The 20,441-nt window shown below is 36.6% G+C and overlaps 1 protein-coding gene across 5 annotated transcripts in view; it reads right to left on the bottom strand.

Annotated features, from left to right (window-relative positions):
* Positions 1–20,441, bottom strand: part of LOC105483349 (TRAF family member associated NFKB activator) — a 105,640-nt gene that overhangs the window by 37,315 nt on the left and 47,884 nt on the right. For all 5 annotated transcript variants that reach the window (XM_071072853.1, XM_071072857.1, XM_071072854.1 and 2 more), the window contains one exon: positions 19,740–19,887. In XM_071072853.1, the coding sequence (XP_070928954.1) occupies positions 19,740–19,838 (99 nt within the window). In that variant the 5' untranslated portion in view covers positions 19,839–19,887. The remainder of the gene's footprint in view (positions 1–19,739; positions 19,888–20,441) is intronic.

Raw genomic sequence — 20,441 nt, 5'->3', positions numbered from 1 at the left:
TCAAAACTAAGGCAGCATATTTCCTATAATTTTGTGTAGATACCTGTTTAAGTTTTTGTGAGTATCATAAATATTAAAATAGAATTTTAATAAATTGAATTTTTCCTATTGCTGGTATTGAACTTTTTTTTTTTTGTATTTTCCAAGGCACTTATTTCTTACCTAGGGAAAAAAAAGTTTAAGTGCCCTTAAGTCATCTATAATATTCTAAGTCAAACATTTCTTATCCTCCTCAATAACTAATTTCAATATTCTAAAAAATATCACTGCTTTCCTCCAATGATTTATTAAGGAATTTAATAAATGTTGAGTGGATTGAAAAAAAACTGAAATAGTCCCAATTTAAAAACTTTTCAAATTATTCCAAGGTTAACAAAGAGAATGAAAGATTTACTGAAGGATTTGCATGGCTACCACAAATGTTCTCCATAGGAAGCTCCACAGTTCATGAAGGAAGATAATTAAATATTAATTATCCTAATACATAGCACTTTAGATAGAAACTAATTTATTTAGACACAATCTAATTAAAATACATCTTGAAATTTTGGTAAGCTAAGAATCAACTTCAATTTTGAGTTTTCTTTAAAAAGTATGAGATCAAATAGGATCAGCAACCCAGAGATCCTGGCTTACACAGGTCTTTCTTCAACCGTTTTCTGCCTACTAGGTTATAAGCCCTGTACGTTCCCACCCTCCAGTACCAAGACTTATCTAGAAGATCTGCAATTTGACAGATCAGATTTCCAATCTAATTATCTACTTTTAGGTGACAGTGCTGCCACCAATTTCTCAGCATGCCAAGTGGTAAACTGTGACAAACTGTTTTTATTTTACAATCCTGTGTTTCGGTCCTGATTAATTTACTTGCCTCTTTGAGCCTTTGGTTTCTTCCTCTTTAAACGAAAATTATATTTACCTGAAGGACTGAAAGAGACAGAATATATAAAGTATTTGTCTTGCAATATGCTCCTTGGAAATGTTAGTTCCTGTCTAACAAGGTATCTACATAATATCCAAAGCCGTGGGAGTGAGGCCAATGCAGAGAGTTGCCATCAGGGCAATTCCTAGTGGAGTTGCCCAGGCAGGGCCACCCCAAGACCCCAGACCAGTAGAGCCACCAGGGTGCAACTCCAGGCTGGGAGACCCAAAGGCATGCAACTCCAACACCAAGAAATGCAGCCGACAATGTGATGGAATAGGGTTGCCTAGAGCCTTGGGGGCCCAACTTTCACCCCAGTGTGTCCACAAAATGAGAAATGGGAGTTAAAGACTACACTCAAGCTTCAGGGTTTAATGTTAGCCCTACTGGGTTTGTTGTTGTTTATTTGAGGTGTTTGGATGTGGTTAGAACCTGTTAGCCCTTTGTTCTTTCCTGTTGCTCCATATTGGAGTGGGAATGTCTATCCTATGTCTGTCCCACTGTTGTCTTTTGGAAGCATATAACTGTATAATTTCATAGGCTCACAGCTGGAGAGGAATTTGTCTCTGGATGAATTGTACTTTGAGTCTCATTTCCATATCTGATTTAGATAATGTTTAGATGAAAACTTTAGAGTTTAAAGTTGATGGTGGAACAAGGTAAGTCTTTTTGGGGCTTCTGGGATGGAATAAATATGTATCACATACATGTATCTCATATATTTTGTATGTGTGCAGGATATAAATCTGGGGGAGCCAGGGGTGAAATGCTATGATCTTAAAGTGTGTGTCCACCAAAATTCATGTTGAAACGTAATCCCCATTGTGATGATATTAAGAAGTGGGGCCTTTTAGGAGGTATTAAGTTATAATGGCTGCTCCCACATGAATAAGATTAAGGCCTTTATAAAGGGGGCTTCACACAGAGTTCAGTCCTTTTTGCCCTCCATCCCTTCTGCCATATTAGAATACACTGTTCATCTCCACTAGATGATGCAGCAACGAGGTGCCATCTTGGAAACAGAGACTGGGCCCTCACCAGACGCCAAGCCTGCTGGAGCCTTGATCTTGGACTTCTCAGCCTCTAAAACTGTGAGAAATACATTTATATTATTTATAAATTACCTGGTATAAGGTATTTTGTTATAGAGTACAAATGGACTAAGACACAGAGCATGTAGTACGTATGTTTATGAACAAAAGCTCTGGTTATCACTGAAGCCAGATCTCTCAGTCTTTTTTCTAGTTCACTGTAACCTAGGATTCAGGTGTTTATGAGAAATCAGTATGGCATCTCCATTGAATCAAAAACATTCCTGTCAAGCAAACAAAACAAAACAAAAAACCAAGCCCTGGTTGTTCAAAGTTTACAAAGAGACAAAATGGACTAAATGATTAAAGATTAATGGCTATTAAAAGTTATAAAAATCACACACCTTTGTCAAAAAATTCAAATAACAAAATGACCACTACCACCAACACAACAAAAATAATGTACAAGTACGTACAGATATGTACAAGGTAAAACGTGGCAGTATCCTCCCTTACTTTGCCTTCCATTTTTCCTCAAAGGTAACTACTACTGGTATTTTGGTATATACCCTTTCAGAACTCCTGTATACATGTGTGTATATGTATCACACTTTTTCACAAATGAGAACTATTCTGCAACCACATTTTTCAACTCAGCAACACATTATCATCATGTGATAATTTCACTAAATACTATGTACCAAAATCAGTTTTTTTTTTTTTTTTTTTTTTTTTTTTTGAGACAGAGTCTTGCTCTGCCGCCCAGGCTGGAGTGCAGTGGCCGGATCTCAGCTCACTGCAAGCTCCGCCTCCTGGGTTCACGCCATTCTCCTGCCTCAGCCTCCCGAGTAGCTGGGACTACAGGCGCCCGCCACCTCGCCCGGCTAGTTTTTTGTATATTTTAGTAGAGACAGGGTTTCACCATGTTAGCCAGGATGGTCTCGATCTCCTGACCTCGTGATCCGCCCGTCTCGGCCTCCCAAAGTGCTGGGATTACAGGCTTGAGCCACCGCGCCCGGCCAGTTTTATTTTCTTTATCTCATTTAATCCTTAAACCAACCTCCCCAGGAGACTATTTCCCACATTTTACAGATGAGAAAATTGAGTCTTACAGAGGTACAAAATAATCTGCCTAGGCTCATTGCAACCTCCACCTCCCGGGTTCAAGTGATTCTCCTGCCTCAGTCTCCCAAGTAGTTGGGATTACAGGCGCCCCCTCCCCCGCATCACACCTGGCTAATTTTTGTATTTTTAGAAGAAACAGGATTTCGCCATGTTGGCCAGGCTGGTCTTGAACTCCTGACCTCAAGTGATACGCCTGCCTCGGCCTCCCATAGTGCTGGGATTACAGGCGTGAGCCACCGCACCCGGCCCCAAGTATCAATTTTAATCTTAACTATTAAGCTTTCCCAGTAGATAGTAGAGCTAAGACTTGAATCTAGGCTTGCCTGAATACATAGCCTAAGCCCCTAACTAACCACTATGCCACATCTTATAAGTACCTCTAGCTCACATGAGGCCCTCTCTTGCTATATATTCTCTTCCTAGGTAATCTCATCCATGCTAGTAGCTCGAATTTTTCTTCTAGCTTAGATCTCTCTTCTAAGCTATAGATCTATGTGGTCAACTGTTCCGGGGAAAGCACTTCAAATATTCAAAACTGATGATTTCCCCCCATTACCACTCCCTCTCATCTCTCCTCTCTACCCCTGAAAAGTCTGGTTCTTTGCTAGTATTCCTTTTCTTGGTATACGGTGCTCTTATCTATACAGAAAGCTGTGACCATCTTTGACATCTATGTGTTCTATAGCCAATCCATTACCAAGTATCAATCTTATTTATTTATTTATTTATCTATCTATCTTTTTGAGATGGAGTCTTGCTCTTTTAGAGCTCTGTCTTGCTCGCTGGAGTACAGTGGCGTGATCTAGGCTCAATGCAACCTCCACTTCCTGGGTTCAAGTGCTTCTCCTGCCTCAGGCTCCCAAATAGCTGGGATTACAGGTGCCCACCATCACGCCTGGCTAATTTTGTATTTTTAGTACAGACAAGGTTTCACCATGTTGGCCAGGCTGGTCTTGAACTCCTGACCTCAAGTGATCCGTCTGCCTGGGCCTCCCAAAGTGCTAGTATTACAGGTATTGGCCACTGCGCCTGGCCCCAAGTATCAAGTTTAATCTTAACTATTAATATCTCTTAAATCTATTACCACAACCTTAATGGACTGCAGCAATAGCCTAACTATTCTCTAGCAGCCATTGTGTTCTTTGCAAAATGCACATGTAATCATATTACTCCATACTTTTTTTCTACTCCTTACCCTTGTCCCCCAAAAAACCTTAAATGGCTTCTTACACTCCTAGAATAAAGAACCAAAAGTCCTTAATATGGTCTCCAAGTCCCTACTAAGAGCCTCTGACTCTTCTCATTGCACTATTTCCCTTATACTTTAAGTTCGTTTAGGCCAATGGGTCTTTATAATGCAGGCCCTTATACTTAAAAAGCCCTCGAAACCTGCCCTTTCAAAAATCATTATATAATGATAATCTCCGACCTGCTGGATTAGGTCAAGTCTCCAACAGACATTCTAATAGCAATTTACCTTTCTTCTTGATACTTTGATCAGAGTTTCAAGCTATATTTGTGAGATTGTTTGATTAGTCTCTGCTTTACTAGACTGTGCCACCATTCCATGAAGCAGGAAGCAAGCATGTCTGTTTGCTTATCACTATAGATTTAGTACTTAGTACAGTTCCAGACACATAGTAGGTGCTCAATATATTTTTGAATGAATATCATTAATTCTTTATTAACCAATCTCCTTGAATATATATCCTACATACCTGACTAAAAGTTTCAACAGGACATATTTCTGGAAGTAAAACCTTGGAAGAAAGGATACAAATATTTTTCATTCTGATAACGTGGAAAATGAATCTACTGGCAAAGTACTGACAATGTAAAACAAAGAAATAAAGCTTTGATCAGAAACCACCTGGAGCACCTTTATTCTAATACCAGTAGCTTCATTAGGAAAAAACCAGAATGAACCACTTTACCCCGTCAACACTTTGGATAGAGTATATATGTTGTTGGGGAAAAAAAAGAGTGGTAAACCATAATGAGGCCATTTACATCTTATGTGAAAATGAAGGATTTTTTTTAACGTAGTACCTACAATAAAGGTATTTTATGCCTTTTGCAATCCTTTAAAATATGTTTTACAAGCTTTTAGAGGTAACATAAGCCTTAGGGTTAAAGCTTTACATTTCACATGGGTCAAGACTAGCTCCTGAATAAAGCAATCTGACAACAAAACAGTCCTGATCGCTTAACATTTATTGTCAGAAAAACGTTAGAGAAGATCTGTAATTTATGATAAAAAAGCCACAGTCAAATTTACTCTTATTTTAGGCCTTCTCTTCAGCCTTACTGGCTAGTCAATAAGCTTAGCAAATTGGATGGTTTTAAATATTATGTATCCTTTACTTTTCTTCTCAGTACAAAGAAAAAGCAATTAATATAACACAGCATCTGAATCATTTTATAATTAAGGATATTGCTTCCTTCTATGTAAGACTTTGTCAGTTTTTCTCTTTTAATCAAGAGGGGGCAAGAAGAGAAAAATTCCATTTCAAATTTCTTTTCTCAACAAAGAGATTTCTATTTTCTGATTACATAACGCAAAGAATCTTGGGACACGCAGGAGAGGCCAGCTGCAGGTTTTCTATAACCTAATCATTTATGATTATGGTAATCTGACTTGTAGCAATCAGTTTTAACATTTTCAGATGTTTTAATTACTTTTATTACTGATTCTTCTCTTGGAAAGATGGTCAAAGAAGCAACAGAAATTTCTCCCATGCAACAGTGGCAGAAATTGATGACAAGTAACTTGGTATGAGTAACAAACTGATTAAATATTTAATTCCATATTATGGAGTCTTGTGATACCTGAAACTCTCCAAGCAATTTTAGACTAGTTAGCTAAAAGATGTGGCAAGGACTGCTAATTATTCCCCATATCCATTTTCTTTCTTTCTTTTAGTAATATAGAGTTTTAACAGGGCACATGGTCACCCAGCTAGAAGATATATTTACTAGCCTTCTTCACTACTACATGTGATCATGTGACTAAGTTCTGGCTAGAGGGTGTGAACAGAAATAATCTGCACAAATTTTGGACAACATCATTAAAAGAAAGCTGTCTGCTCTTCACTTCTCTTCCCCTTCTCACTGGCAAGGAAATAAGGAGAGCAGCCACTGTGACTTCAGAGAGGGAAACCATATTTTAAGAACGGTAGAGCTGCCTTACTAGCCCTGTTCTATTCACCTGTGGACTGCTACAAAAGAGAGAACTTTTATTTTTTTATTTTTTACTTTTTTAAATTAAGACAGGGTCTCGCTATGTTGCCCAGGCTGGTCTTGAACTCTTGGGCTCAAGCAATTGTCCTGCCTTAGCCTCTCAAAGTGCTGGGATTACTCACGTGAGTCTTTGTGCCAAGCAGAGACAAAAGTCAACTTTTATATTTACGCACTGTATTTCTTAGTCTCTTTGTAACAGCTTATCCTACATAATAACCAATTCAGGGGTCAAATCAACTCTACCACCCTATATTCGCCATAATAATCTTTTGTCTTATTCTGTAAGCATATTAAAAGTTGTCTGGTCAGAGGCTATTGTGATTAAAAGATTCCTCTACTTTAGAATGAACAGAAGACCTCTTAGTGTGGGTATGTATGAATGCTTACACATGCCAAGAAATGGAATAAGCAATATTTGACTGTGAACCCTTTAAGTGCATGCTCTGTTTTATCTATCTTTTAATTGCTAGCACATATGTCGTCTCTGGCACATGATAAATTGAAGGATGAGTAAAGGAAATATTAAATATTATACTCTAGCCTCTTTTGGTAAAAAGCGATGTATAAGTCACAAAGAAAGGATTCATCCAAGAAGAGAGGAGACTATATTAAGTTATTCATAGCAATGGGAAGAGAACAGTTTGAAAACCTGGAATGAGCTATGACTTAGCTAGGTTAGTATAACGAATATGGTCTTTGGTCTGATAAACCTAGTTTCAGCATAGATTTTGCAACTTAGATTGGAAAATCAACATTTCTGAGTCTCGGTTTCTTCGTTTGAAAATAAAGCTAACAATGCATACTTTTGTAGGGCTGTAACACCTGTAGAATATGTTCATTAAATGTTAATTTTCCTTTCTGATTTATGAAGTAATATGAATTTAAATGTTGAAGGGAAGAAGATTGCTTCTGTTTATCTGAGATTAGTGCACTGCTTCTATGTATCTGAAATTGTCTGGTATTTTAGTACGGTCTAGAATGAGGGCTGTACCAGAGGATAAGCTAAAAAGAGCCATGTTTTAAGACTAGAGGTTCTAAAAAAAACAATTTAACAGCATGGTGGCAAGAGAGCCTAGGCATAACAATGGAAAATTTGGTCTAGAACTAAAGGAGAAAAACACTATTTAGGGTCCAGGTAAAATAAATATACTTCGTGATCAATAGCAGGACGCTAGTAGTAGGAGGAGAGATTATTCTTTGAAATTTATGTGAAGTAAATTTAGGGTAAATAAAAGGTAGTATTATTCCACACAGCAGCTTATTAAACTCATTACTTTCCTGCAATGGTACAGGTGAGAAAAAATGGTGAATATGTAAGTTCAGGTCTGGATATTCAGTTTAATGTGCCTTCCAAGTAGCAGTGAGATATATGGGTCTACAGTTCAGAGGGCAGGTCTGGACTAGGAATATAAATTTAGGAGTTAATTGTCACAGATATCTCAAGCCACAGGAAAAAATGAGAAGGTTCATATAAGAATAGAAAGTAAGGGCTGGGCGCAGTGGCTCACATCTGTAATCCCAGCACTTTGGGAGGCTGAGGTGGGCAGATCACTTGAGGTCAGGAGCTCGAGACCAGCCTGGCCAACATAGTGAAACCCTGTCTCTACTAAAAATAAAAAATTAGCTGGGCGTGGTGGCGGGTGCCTGTAATCCCAGCTACTCAGGAAGCTTAGGCAGGAGTATCACTTGAACCCAGGAGGCAGAGGTGAGCCAATGAGTGCCACTGTACTCCAGCCTGGGCAACAGAGTGATACTCCATCTCAAAAAAAAAAAAAAAAAAAAAAGAAAAACAGTGTTTTAAGAAGGAGGTGTAGTACAAGGTATTGTCAGGTATTCATGATATGAGGTAGGTTTATATGTGCAAACCTGAAAGACGATTGACAATTTTTGGCAGAGAAGTTATAGACAAGAAGTTTGTGGTCAAACATTTTTTTCAAATTCTAGGTCTACTAATTCTACTAACTTAGTAGCTATGTGGTTGTGGGCAAGTTACTTCATCTCTCTGCACTTAATTTTCCTCATTCAAAAAATGAAAATAATACTTCCTCTTAGATTTATACAAGGATTAAATAATTGTAAAGCTGTCTGGCAAACAAACCTCAATAAATCTTAGTGATGATAATGGAGAAGATGATGACATTAAAACATTTAAAATCTTTTTCAGATTAGAATGATTCCATTTTTGAAAAAATATGATTCACATACTCTGAAAGGATATATACCCAATTACTAACAATGGACAGCCCTAGAGAGTGAGGGAGAGGACTATCACTTTATATTCTGTACATCTTGTTTACTTAAAAAAACAAAACATGGTGCTTTTGTAATTTAAGCCAATAATACTTTAAAAATCACTTATCTGTTTTATCTTTACCTCCCTTATCAATTTGGAATGCTTGGATGTCTTTCCTGAACAGAATGCTCCTTAATGGATACAGCATACTAACTTCTCAAAGAAAAGCTTCTGAGTCTCAAATTGCAGTGAACTGGAAGAAACACTGAGAGAAGAACTGACTTAGAGTATAGACAGCTGAGTGGTAAAAGGCTGGTGAGTTTGTACAAACTGATGAGTGACAGTTGAATAGCAATAAAACATGGCTACTAAGATAATCTAGGCTAGGCCAATTCTTTTTTTTGTAATAGAGTTTTAAAAAATATGTTAAAATATATATCAAATAATTCACATTGTTGTGCAGCCATCACCACCATCCACCTCCAGAACTTTTTTGATCCTTCCTAACTGAAACTCTATATCCATTAAGCACTAACTCCTCATTCCTTCCTCCCTCTCAACCGTTGGCAACTACCCTTCTACTTTCTGTCTTTATCAATTTGACTATTCTTAGTGTCCCACATAAGTTTAATCATACAATATTTGTGCTTTTGTGACTTATTTAACTTAGCATAACATCTCCAAGGTTCTACTTTGTAGCACATGTAAAATTTTCTTTCCATTTTAAGGCGAAATATTACTATGTTGTATGTATATACCACCTCACGGTTATCCATTCATCTGCTTAAGAACACTTGGGTTGTTTCTACCTTTTGCCTAATGTGCATAATGCTGTTCTGAATCTGAATGTACAAATATCCAATTAAGTCCTTGCTAGCACTTCTTCTGGGTATGTAACCAAAAAGTAGTAGGATTGCTGAATCATATGGTAATTCTATGTTTAAGTTTTTAAAGAATTGTCATATCATTTTCCACAATGGCTGCATTATTTTACATTCCTACTAGCAATGCATAAGGGTTCTAATTTCTACATATCCTTGCCAACACTTATTTTGCTTTTTTGAATAACAGCCACACCAATGGGTGTGAAGTAGCATCTCACTGTGTTTTTACTAATGAATAGGGATGCTGAGCATCTTTTCATATGCTTATTGGCCATCTGTATAACTTCTTGGAGAAATCTCTAAAGTCCCTTGCCCATTTTAAATCCAGGTTTTGTTGTTGTTGAGCTGTAGTTCTTTATATATTCTAGATATCAATTTCTTACCAAATATGATTTGCAAATATTTTCTCTTATTCTGTGGGTTGCCTTTTCACTCTGTTGATAGTGTCCTTTGACACACAAAAGTTTTAATTTTGATGAAGTCCAACTTAACTATTTTTTCCTTAGTTGCCTGTGTTTTTGGTGTCATACCCAAGTCACTGCCAAATCCAATGTCATAAACCTTTCCCCCCTATGATTTCTTCTAAGTCTTTATGGTTTTTACCTCTTGCATTTGGGTCTTTGATCTGTTTTAATTTTTGAATATGGAGAAAGGCAAGGGTCCAATTCATGAAAATGTGATGTTTCCATATATTTGTGTCTTCTTTAAATGGCTTGTTGTTAATTATCGAAACACAACTGATTTTTGCATGTTTATTTTGTAACTTTACTGAATTTGTTTATTAGTTCTAACAGGTGGGATTTTTTTTGGGTGTGGAATCTTTAGGGCTTTCTATACTTAATATGTTGTTTACAAACAGAGATAATTTTATTTCTTCCTATCCAATTTGATGCCTTTTATTTCTTTTTCTTCCTTAACTGCTCTGTCTAGGACTTCCAGTACTATGGTGAATAGAAGTATATCCTTGACTTATTTCAATCGTAGACAAAAAGCTTTCAGTCTTTCACTCTGGAGTATGATGTTAGTTGTGGGTTTTTCCTATGTTGGATGATCTTTATTTTGTTGAGTTCGTTTCCTTCTATTCTTAGTTTGTTGGGTGTTTTTTAAAATCCTAAAACAGTGAATTTTATCAAATGCTTTTTCTGAATCAGTTGAGATGATCATGCTTTTTCTTTTCAACCCTGTTAACGTGGTATATTGCATGGTATATCATGACTAATTTTGTATGCTGAACCATTACTGCATTACAGGAATAAGTCTCACTTTGTCATGGTATGTAATCATTTTAATATGCTGTTGAATTTGATTTGCTAGTGTTTTGTTGAGGATTTTTTGCATCAATATTGTCTTAGTCTGTTTTGTGCTGCTATAACAGAATACCTGAGGCTGGGTAAATTATAAAGAACAGAAATTTATTTCTTCACAGTTCTGGAGGCTGGGAAGGCCAAAACCAAGACACCAGTATCTGGCAAGTCCAAAATCAAGACACTAGCATCTTCCACATAGTGGAAGGTATCATGTGGCTGAAGGGCAAAGAGAAAGGGCAGCAGGAGTCAAACCGACCATTTTGGAGCAGCATTAATTATGCCCACGGGGGCAGAGCCCTCATGGCCTAATCATCTCTTAAAGGTCCCACATCTTAATATTGTTATACTGGCAATTAAATTTCAACATGAGTTTTGGAGGGGACAAACATTCAAACCATAGCAAATATTCATAGGGGATATTAGTTTGTAGTCTTCTTTTCTAATAGTGTCTTTGGTATTAGGGTAATGCTAGCCTCATAGAATGAGTAAGGGAGTGTTACATACTGTTCAAGTTTTTGGAAGAGACTGAGAGGACTGGTATTAATTCTGCTTTAAATGTTTGGCAGAAGCTATCTCATCCCAGGCTTTTCTTTGTTGGGAAGTTTTTGATTACTGATTCAATCTCCTTACTAGATAAAGGTCTATTCAGATTTTCATTTTCTTCATGATTCATTCTTAGTAGTTTGTATGCTCCTAGGACGTTTTACTAGCTTATCCAATCTGTTGGCATACAATTGTTCATAGCACTCTTTTATGATATTTTTAATTTTGTAAAGTTGGTAATAATGTCCTCATTTTCTTATTTTAGTTATTTGTCTTCCCTCTTTTTAGTCAAGCTAACTAAAGGTTTGTTCTTGATCTTTTCAAATAGTCAACACTTGTTTTTGTTGATTTTCTCTATTGTTTTTCTATTTTTTATTTATATTTGTTTCCATTTTTATTATTTTCTTCTTTATGCTAGTTTTGGGTTTCATTTGTTCTTTCTCTAGTTTCTCCAGGCATAAAGTTAAGTTACTGATTTGAGATCTCTCTTCTTTAATATACACATTTACAGCTAAACATTTCTCTATTAACTACTTTTACTGCATCCTAGAAGTTTTGGTACTTTGTATTTACACTTTTATTTATCTTAATATATATTCTAATTTCCCTTGTGATTTCTTTTTTGACCCACTGGTTGTTTAAGAGTGTTATTTAATTTGTACATATTTGTGAATTTCCCACTTTTCCTTTTGCTGATTCCTAGTTTCATTTCACTGTGATTAGAAAATACACTTAGAATGATTTCAATCTTTTTAAATTTATTAAGTCATTTTTAATGGCCAATATATGGTCTCTCCCAGAGAATGTTCCATATGCCCTTGAGCAAATGTGTATTCTGTTGTTGCTGGGATATTTTACATATGTCTGTTAGGTCCAACTGCTCTACAATGTTGTTCAAATCCTCTATTTCCATATAGATCTTTGTCTAGTTGCTCTATCCATTATTTAAAGTGTTTAAAGTATAATACTTTAATTCTCCTACTATTATCATAAAGCTGTAATGTTTCTTCCTTCAATAGTGTCAATGCTTGCTTCATATACTTTGGAGCTCTGATGTATGATGCATATATAACTGTTAATATTTGCTTCATAAACTGACCCTGTTATCATTATATAATGTCCCTTTCCTGTCTCTTGTAGTAGTTTTTGTTGTTTTGTTCTTTTATTTTTGAGACAGGGTCTTGCTGTGTCATCCAGGCTGGAGTGCAGTGGTGCGAACATGGCTCACTTCAGCCTCCACCTCTGGGGCTCAACCAATCCACCTGCCTCAGTCTCCTGAGTAGCTGCGACTACAGGAGCACACCACCAGATCTGTTTTTTTTTGTTTTTGTTTTTTCTTTTGTAGAGATGGGATTTTGTCATGTTGGCCCAGGCTATTCTTAAACTCCTGCGCTCTAACGACCCACCTGCCACAGCCTCCCAAACTGATGGGATTACAGGTGTGAGCCACCATGCCCGGCTTGGAACAATTTTTGATTTAAAGTCTGTTTTGTCTGATTTTAGTATATTCACTCTTGCTCTCTTTTGGTTATTAACAACTATATGAGTGTTCTCCCTTTTCCACCTCTTTGCCGGCATCTGTTATTTTTTGTCCAATTTTTTAATCAAGAAAACTATTAACTGGGTATGGTATCATCTCATACCCAGATGATATCAAATTGTGGTTTTGATTTCCATTTTCCTAATGATTAGTATGGTAAGCATTTTTTTTAAATGCCTGCCATTTGCATGCCTTCTTTTGAGAAATGTCTATTCAGATCTTTTTCCCATTTCAAAATTGATTTGTTTTTGCTGTTTCGCTATTGAATTGAGTTCTTTATATAGCCTGCTTGTTAAGCCCTTGTCAGACAGTTTGTGAATATTTTATCCCATTCTGTAAGCTGTCTCTGTACTTTGTTGATTGTATCTTTTGTTGTGTAATATTAGCTTGATATAATCCCATCTGTCTAATTTTGTTGCCTGTGCCCGGGCAAATATCTTTGCCCAGACCAATGTCCTAAAGCATTTCCCCAATGTTTTCTTCTAGTAGTCTCATAGTTTCAGGTCTTATATATAATCTTTAATTCATTTTGATTTGATTTTTATATATGGTGAGAAATGGGGGTCTACTTTCATTCTTCTGCATATGGTTATCTAGTTTTCCTAGCACTGTTTATTGAAGAGACTGTCCTTGAAAGCAGTAAGGGAGGAAAACAATAAGGGAGAAAACCATGAAAATATCCAAAGAAAAACCACTCCAATGAAATGGGATAGTAAATGCAAAGGTTCTGAAATAGGAATATATTTGAAAAACAATAGGAAGCCCATGTGGTAGAAAGGCTGTGAGAGAATAGAGTGGTAGGAGATAAATGGAATGTCTGGTAAGGGCTAGACTAGGCTCTGCCTTAGTAGTCCATAGGAAGAACTTTGATTGTTTTTCTTTTTTTGAGCCAGGGTCTCGCTCTGTCACCCAGAGTGGAGTGCAGTGGTGTGATCTCAGCTCACTGCAGCCTCATTCTCCCTCAACTTCCCAGGATCACTGGGCTCAAGCAATTCTCCCACCTTATCCTACTGGGTAGCTGGGACTACAGGCATATACCACCATGTCCAGCTAATTTGTTCATAACTTTGGCTTATATTTTATAGAAATCACTGAAAAATTTTGAGTAGGAGACTGATATAATTAACATTTAAATATTTCTTTTTAAAAGGATCACTCTGGCTGTTGTGTAATGTGATTGTAAAAAGGCATCAATTATTTTTTCACTCTATGTTCAAGCTTTCTCCTCTCTCTCTGCTGTGTTATTACGCTTCCACATTGTTTCATTTATCCAACAAAAGAAAAAAAAAACAAAATCTCACTAGTTATCACTCTATTTCTCTTCTGCACAGTCACGCTTTTAACCGCGTGGTTTATATTGTGTTTACTTCTTCATTCCCTAATTCTCCTCAGCCTACTACAATCTGCCCTCCCCACTCAACTTAACTGCCTTCATAAATGTCAGTAACCTCCACATAGCCAAATGCAACTGGCTTCGCCAGTTGTCATCTTACTAGATTTCTTGGATATCTGGTACTGCTAACTAGTGCTTCCTTCTTGAAGCTCTTTTCTAATGGCTTCTATGATATTACACTCTTTTTCTATCATTTGTTTCTTACCTTGTAGAGTGGTTTTTATTAGTTTCCTTAATGATTTTTTCCCTCTCTATGCCTATTCTTTAAAATATTGGTATTCTCCAAGTTCTCTTCCTATGCCTCTCAAATTGCTTAACCTATGTTCTGAATCTCTAGAGGCCAAGTGACTGATCTTCTCCCCTTCTTTCTCCCTCTCTCACTTCTATCCTTCAAATATTCCTTCAACCTATGCACTCTTAACTGGGAGATGTTATCCACATTTAAGTAATGGATCCACAACAAAATCCATTACTTCCATATCTACATTTTCCAATTCAGAACTTTTTCTAGGTCTAGATTCACATTTACAACCATCCATTGGCATTTTCACCTGTAAGCCTCACAGGTAACTAAAAATATTAACTAAAACCTAATTATAGATCTTATTTCCCCACCCCAAATTTGTACCCTCTTATCCATCCTTTGTTTCAGTCATCAGCACCACCATTAATCCAGTAATCTATTCCAGATACCAGGACACCATCTGAGAGGGTACCAGGCCTCAGATGTGGCCTGTATTCAGGTGCCCCTGTTTTCCATTTTGTCTCCTAAATAAACCTTAAATATTTTCCCCAATTCACCTCTAATGCTTAATTTGTGTCCTCATTTTGATTGCTTGAAATGATTGCCATTCACTTTTTTTAAAAATTCAGGTATAACATATATGTGCATACATTTAGTATGTATGTATATTAATATATGTTATGTATCATATAACTACATGATTTTATATCAATACATATATTAAAGTGCATAAAGTGCAACTGGATAGTTGCCAGTTATATTATATTGTTTGCTCTTAGAACTTTGCTTAGTATGAAATAGGTTCTTAATTTACATTTGTTGAGCTCAATTTCACATTGCTCTGTATACTATCTATCTCTATCCCACTGTCAGGAAGACTGTTCCAAAGCACATATTAATCCTTCGGTAACTTTTGACTGAAAAACGATATAGTACAAACTACTTAGCCATACTAATCTATCTTTACAGTTTCTTTTCCCGGAACGTCCTATCATTCTCTTTGAAGCTATATGATTCCTTGTGGTACATGAAATATATCATACACTCTCTCACTTCTGAGTTTTTCTAAATATATAGTGCTCCTCCTGCTTCTTCCCCAGTTTGCTAATCTCTTCCTAATCTTAGCTCAAGTATGGACTCACATTGAGCTTATTACCTGATTCTCACAGACCAAGTGTCTCTTCTCTGTGCTCATGTATTTTCCTATGCTGATCTCTACTGTAGCACATAATACACTATAGTAATAACTACCATCTTCTTTTCTTTTTATTCCACTAGATAGTAAAATATCTATTTTATTTATGATTTGAACTTTTTAAAGTTTCTTAATGATATAAACGATATTTTATTTATTTCAGTATTCTCAAAACTTCATTAAGGGCCCAGTACTTAGGAGGTACTCAATAAATGTTTCTTAAATAAAACTACCAGAATATTTTGAATTTAACATATAACAATACATATTATACATTTTTTCTTCATCCATTCTTGAGTACTTAACAAATATTAGCTTTGAAAACTAAATGTAAAAAATTTTCCCTTTTCCTTCTTTGGAATATATGCTAATGTGAGCAAAGGCTTCTTTCACAGCAGATAAGGGGTTCAACTCTCAATTGCTTACCAATGGCTAGTGGAAAAATAGGAGCTAATAGGAATTCCTGTTTCTGTCTTATCCAAAAGATATCTTAATACTCCTCTAGAAGAAATATAGAATTGTCATGGTTTCTTAATGAATCTAAGAAGAACAAACACTGAGTTTTTTGTTTTCTACAAAAGTAGTTATGTCTTAAACCTGAACTGAAAAAAAAAAAAATTCTAATTCTAAACTTCAGTTCAATAATTTTAGAAAGCCCTCTCTCATACTGTGTGCTCTTTCCTCCTATCCTCCCCTAATGAAGACTTACAGTCCATAAGTATTCATAAGTATTCCATAATGGAGTATTTTTTGTAAACCAAGAGGAGCCTCACAAAGAATAACGATTTCTGAAGAATGGAGGGAGTTATGAATGACAGCTAGTTTTATAGATTTATCAACTAGAAAGGAGAAGGAAACTGTGTAGTTCCTGTATTTAAGGAAGAAGTTCATAATTGCATGGCTAGCTGTGGCATTATGATTAGGTTTTTGTCCATGGTTCCTAGCTCCTAACTCCCACAACTCTTGTTATAGTCTTTTGTTACAATGTTGCGGTGCTTCAGGCCTTGGAAGCAGGCCTCAGGAAACAGTCTCTCTCTCTCTCTCTAACCTTCTCCTGCCCTGCTCTCACTTGCTGAAGACAGGACTCTTAATATTTAGACTATGGGTCATCAGACCTTCTTTCCAGAGAGGGTCCTGCTGCATACTCTGGAGGAAGGAATGCTGCACAGAATGACCAAGAAGAATCTGAACAGACAGGACTTGCTGGATTTAAATCATACCCTTTTTGTGCAGTCACGTTAATCATGGACAATCAATGAAGTCTCATAGAAGCCCCAAAGGACAGGGTTCAGGGAACTTCTGGGGAGCTGAACATGTGGAAGCTGACAGAAAGATGAAGAACTCATCCACGTGTTGGGAGGGTAGTGCACTCCAACTCCACGAAGACAGAAGCTCCCGTACTTGGGACCCTTTCAGACCTCACCCTATGTCTCTTCATTTGGATGTTAATATCCTGTAAAATATCCTTCAAAATAAACTGGTAAAAGTAAGTATTGGTTCCCCTGAGTTCTGTGAGCCACTCTAGCAAATTAATCAAACGCAAAGAGGGGGTTGTGGGAACTCCAACTGGAAACTAGTCGGTTAGAAGTTCTGGAGGCCAGGACTTGCAACTTGGGGAGGGGAGAGGGTGGTCTTGTGGGACTGAGCCCTTTACTTGTGGGATCTGATGCTATCTCTGAGTAGATGGTGTTGAAACTGAATTGGAGGACATCTAGCTGGTGTCCACTCCTTAATATGGGGGGGAGAAACACACACACATTTCGTCACAAATGTCAAGTTTTCTTAATGAACCTAATCACAAAATAAGAAGAATAAATGCTGAGAGGATTTTTGTTTTTGGTTTTTTTTTTTTAATAAAAATGGTTATGCCTTAAACCTGAATGGGAAAAAAAAAATCCAAATTCTATACTTCAATTCTCTGACCTTCTCCTTTTCTCTTCTTCTATGTTGATGATTATTGTTGTGGTGTGAGATAGAGGAAAAGCAAAGTTCAAGACTTTTTCCAAAATATTAGCGTATTAGACTTCAGAGTTTCACAGGCTAGTAATTTTTTTTTTAATTGAGAAAACCAACATAAGATCCCTCACTTTCAACTGCCTGTGCAGAAGTAATTTAACATAGCAGGCCTGAGGCTGTTATCTTCAGAAAAGTTTACCCTGGGCTAGTGATGTGGTTTGGCTCTGTGTACCCACGCTGAATTGTAATTCCCAATGTTGGGGGAGGGACCTGGTGGGAAGTGACTGGATCATGGAGGTGGATTTTCCCCATGCTATTCTTGTGATAGTGAGTGAGTTCTCATGAGATCTGATGCTAAAAATGTGGCACATCCCCCCCTTGCGCTTTCTCTCTCTCCTGCCACCTTGTGAAGAAGATGCTTGGTTCTCCTTCGCCTTCTGCCATGATTGTAAGTTTCCTGAGGCCTCCCAGTCATGCTGCCTGTTAAGTTTGTGGAACTGTAGGTCAATTAAACCTCTTTTCTTCATAAATCTCAGCGCACTGCAACTTCTGCCTCCAGGTTCAAGTGATTCTCCTGCCTTAGCCTCCCGAGCAGCTGGGATTACAGGCACGTGCCACCATGCCCGGCTAATTTTGTATTTTCAATAGAGATGGGGTTTCACCATATCGGTCAGGCTGTTCTCAAACCCCTGACCTCAGGTGATCCGCCTACCTCAGCCTCCCGAAGTGCTGGGATTACAGGCGCAAACCACCACACATGGCCATCAAGTAGTTCTTTATAGCAGTGTGAGAATGGACTAATACAGCTGGCATCTGGGAACCTGTCTTTTGAAAACCTTTCCTAAATGATAATGTTGTGCCTGCTGTGCCAGCCTACTTAAGACCGTAAAATGAGATTTACGATGAACACCTTTCCTTTTGAGAAAGTCTGGAATTTTGGTTGACAAGAAGGTGCCAACGTGATCAATCCTCAATTAAGAAAATAAAAACCCTGAACTCTGAAACTAAAATGGAGTTCCTGATGTACTACATACGTTACTGAATTTTAAGTTGAAGGACAGGTGTATAGGGAAGTCTGAAAAACATGGATTCCTCTAGACTCCTCCTGATGTCTTTTTCCATTAATAATCTGGCTATATATCTTTACTATGTCACTGTAATAAATCTTAGCTATGAGTATGATTGAATGTTGAGTTGTACGAATCCTTCTGGGGAATCACAGAACGTGTAGGTGAAATTGGAGACTTCTGAAACACTACTATGTAAAGATAATAAACAAGGAGAGGATCCTATCATCATATTTCACAAAAGTATATGTTAATAAAATTCTGCTCTTTACTCTGACCATATGGAAACATGGAGCATAACATCAGAATAGAAGGCAGAATTTTAAATGAAATAAATGTAGCATTAGGAGAAGTTTAATAATTAGCCTTATTTTTCTCATTTTGCTACAGATCAGTGAAAATCTCATCATGAACCAGTAACAGACATGTGCTTAAGAACTATGAGGTTAAGTAAGTTTTGCCTAGATATGCCTTTCCTCCAATTTACTTTCTTCTGAAACTAAAAGTACTAAAAAGAAATGTTATGTGTACAGGGATAATTTTAAAAGCTGAAACTTTTAGTAAGTCATTAAAGATTTCACTGAAATAGTCTACTTTTAACTGTTATAAAGAATGGAAGAGTATTATAAATTAATAACAAATTTTGTTCTTGAATATTTTAAGATTTGAAGTTTTCCTGCCAGCCAAATAACAACGTAAAAACTACCAAAACCAAACAAACAGAGACAGTGATACTTCTTTGTCATAAAACTGTTTTTATAGTTATTTCCTCCTTATTTATAAATACTGATATTTTAAAATTATTTATGGAAGACAACATTCACAATCTTCCACAATCACCTGAAAAGGAGCCCATGAAATCAACTCTTCCTATGGGTGGCAATATTTTTAAAAAAACAACAAACAAAAACCTCAAATTTCATCCATTAATATATACCTGCATTTCTGTAATTATAGCTCTTCAGGACAATTTCTGACAATATAACATTTTTGATGCAAAAGGCTCTAAAATTCCATGTACCAAGATAAAGAATAACTTTCAAAACCAGAACCACACACCTTTTGCTGTAATTCTTTCACTGCAGAATCTCTATCCATGCATGCCTGCCGGAAGGCTTCATATGCTTTATTGAGTTGCTCACCAATGTTTTTATCCATTCCTCTTCGTCCTGTAGCATCACTATAAAGGATGGAGTAAATGACAGGTCTGCAAAATAATGAGAACAATTTAGATAATTACTAAGTTACATAAATCTCATTTTAAAAATGTACCTTAAAGATAGTTCTATAAGGTTTACCACAAACATTATAGCACCAAATACTAAACATAAGTCTCATTTAAAATCCTGACTAGAAATCTTATGAAACCTTAAGTTCTACAATTTTTAAATATTTTTATTCTAATGTTCAAGGAGCAAGTGGGGTTCCAGTTCAGGAAGATGCTACTTTGAGAATAGTAATCTATAAACTTAACCTAAAAATGAGAAAATATAAAAGGCCATTTTAAATTCTTTATTATGGAAATGTACAATAGGATCAGCAATGTGGGAAGAGATTTCGTTTTACTAAATGGACTCTTATTCCCACTTACGAGGTGAATTCTTGCTACACTGAAATTAGAGCAAAATTAAATAGATAATAAATGTTTGTGGATGGAGTTCACACTGTTGTTATCACAGAGCAATTAAAATGTGTGAAAATGTTCTTATTTTAGCACAAAATCTAGGGAGAGTTGCTGTTGCATTGTACATTAAAAAAGAA

The sequence above is a fragment of the Macaca nemestrina genome, chromosome 11 (assembly GCF_043159975.1).
Source record: "Macaca nemestrina isolate mMacNem1 chromosome 11, mMacNem.hap1, whole genome shotgun sequence".
Classification (NCBI taxonomy): Eukaryota; Metazoa; Chordata; class Mammalia; order Primates; family Cercopithecidae; genus Macaca; species Macaca nemestrina.
This window is presented reverse-complemented; position numbering and strand designations above follow the sequence as displayed.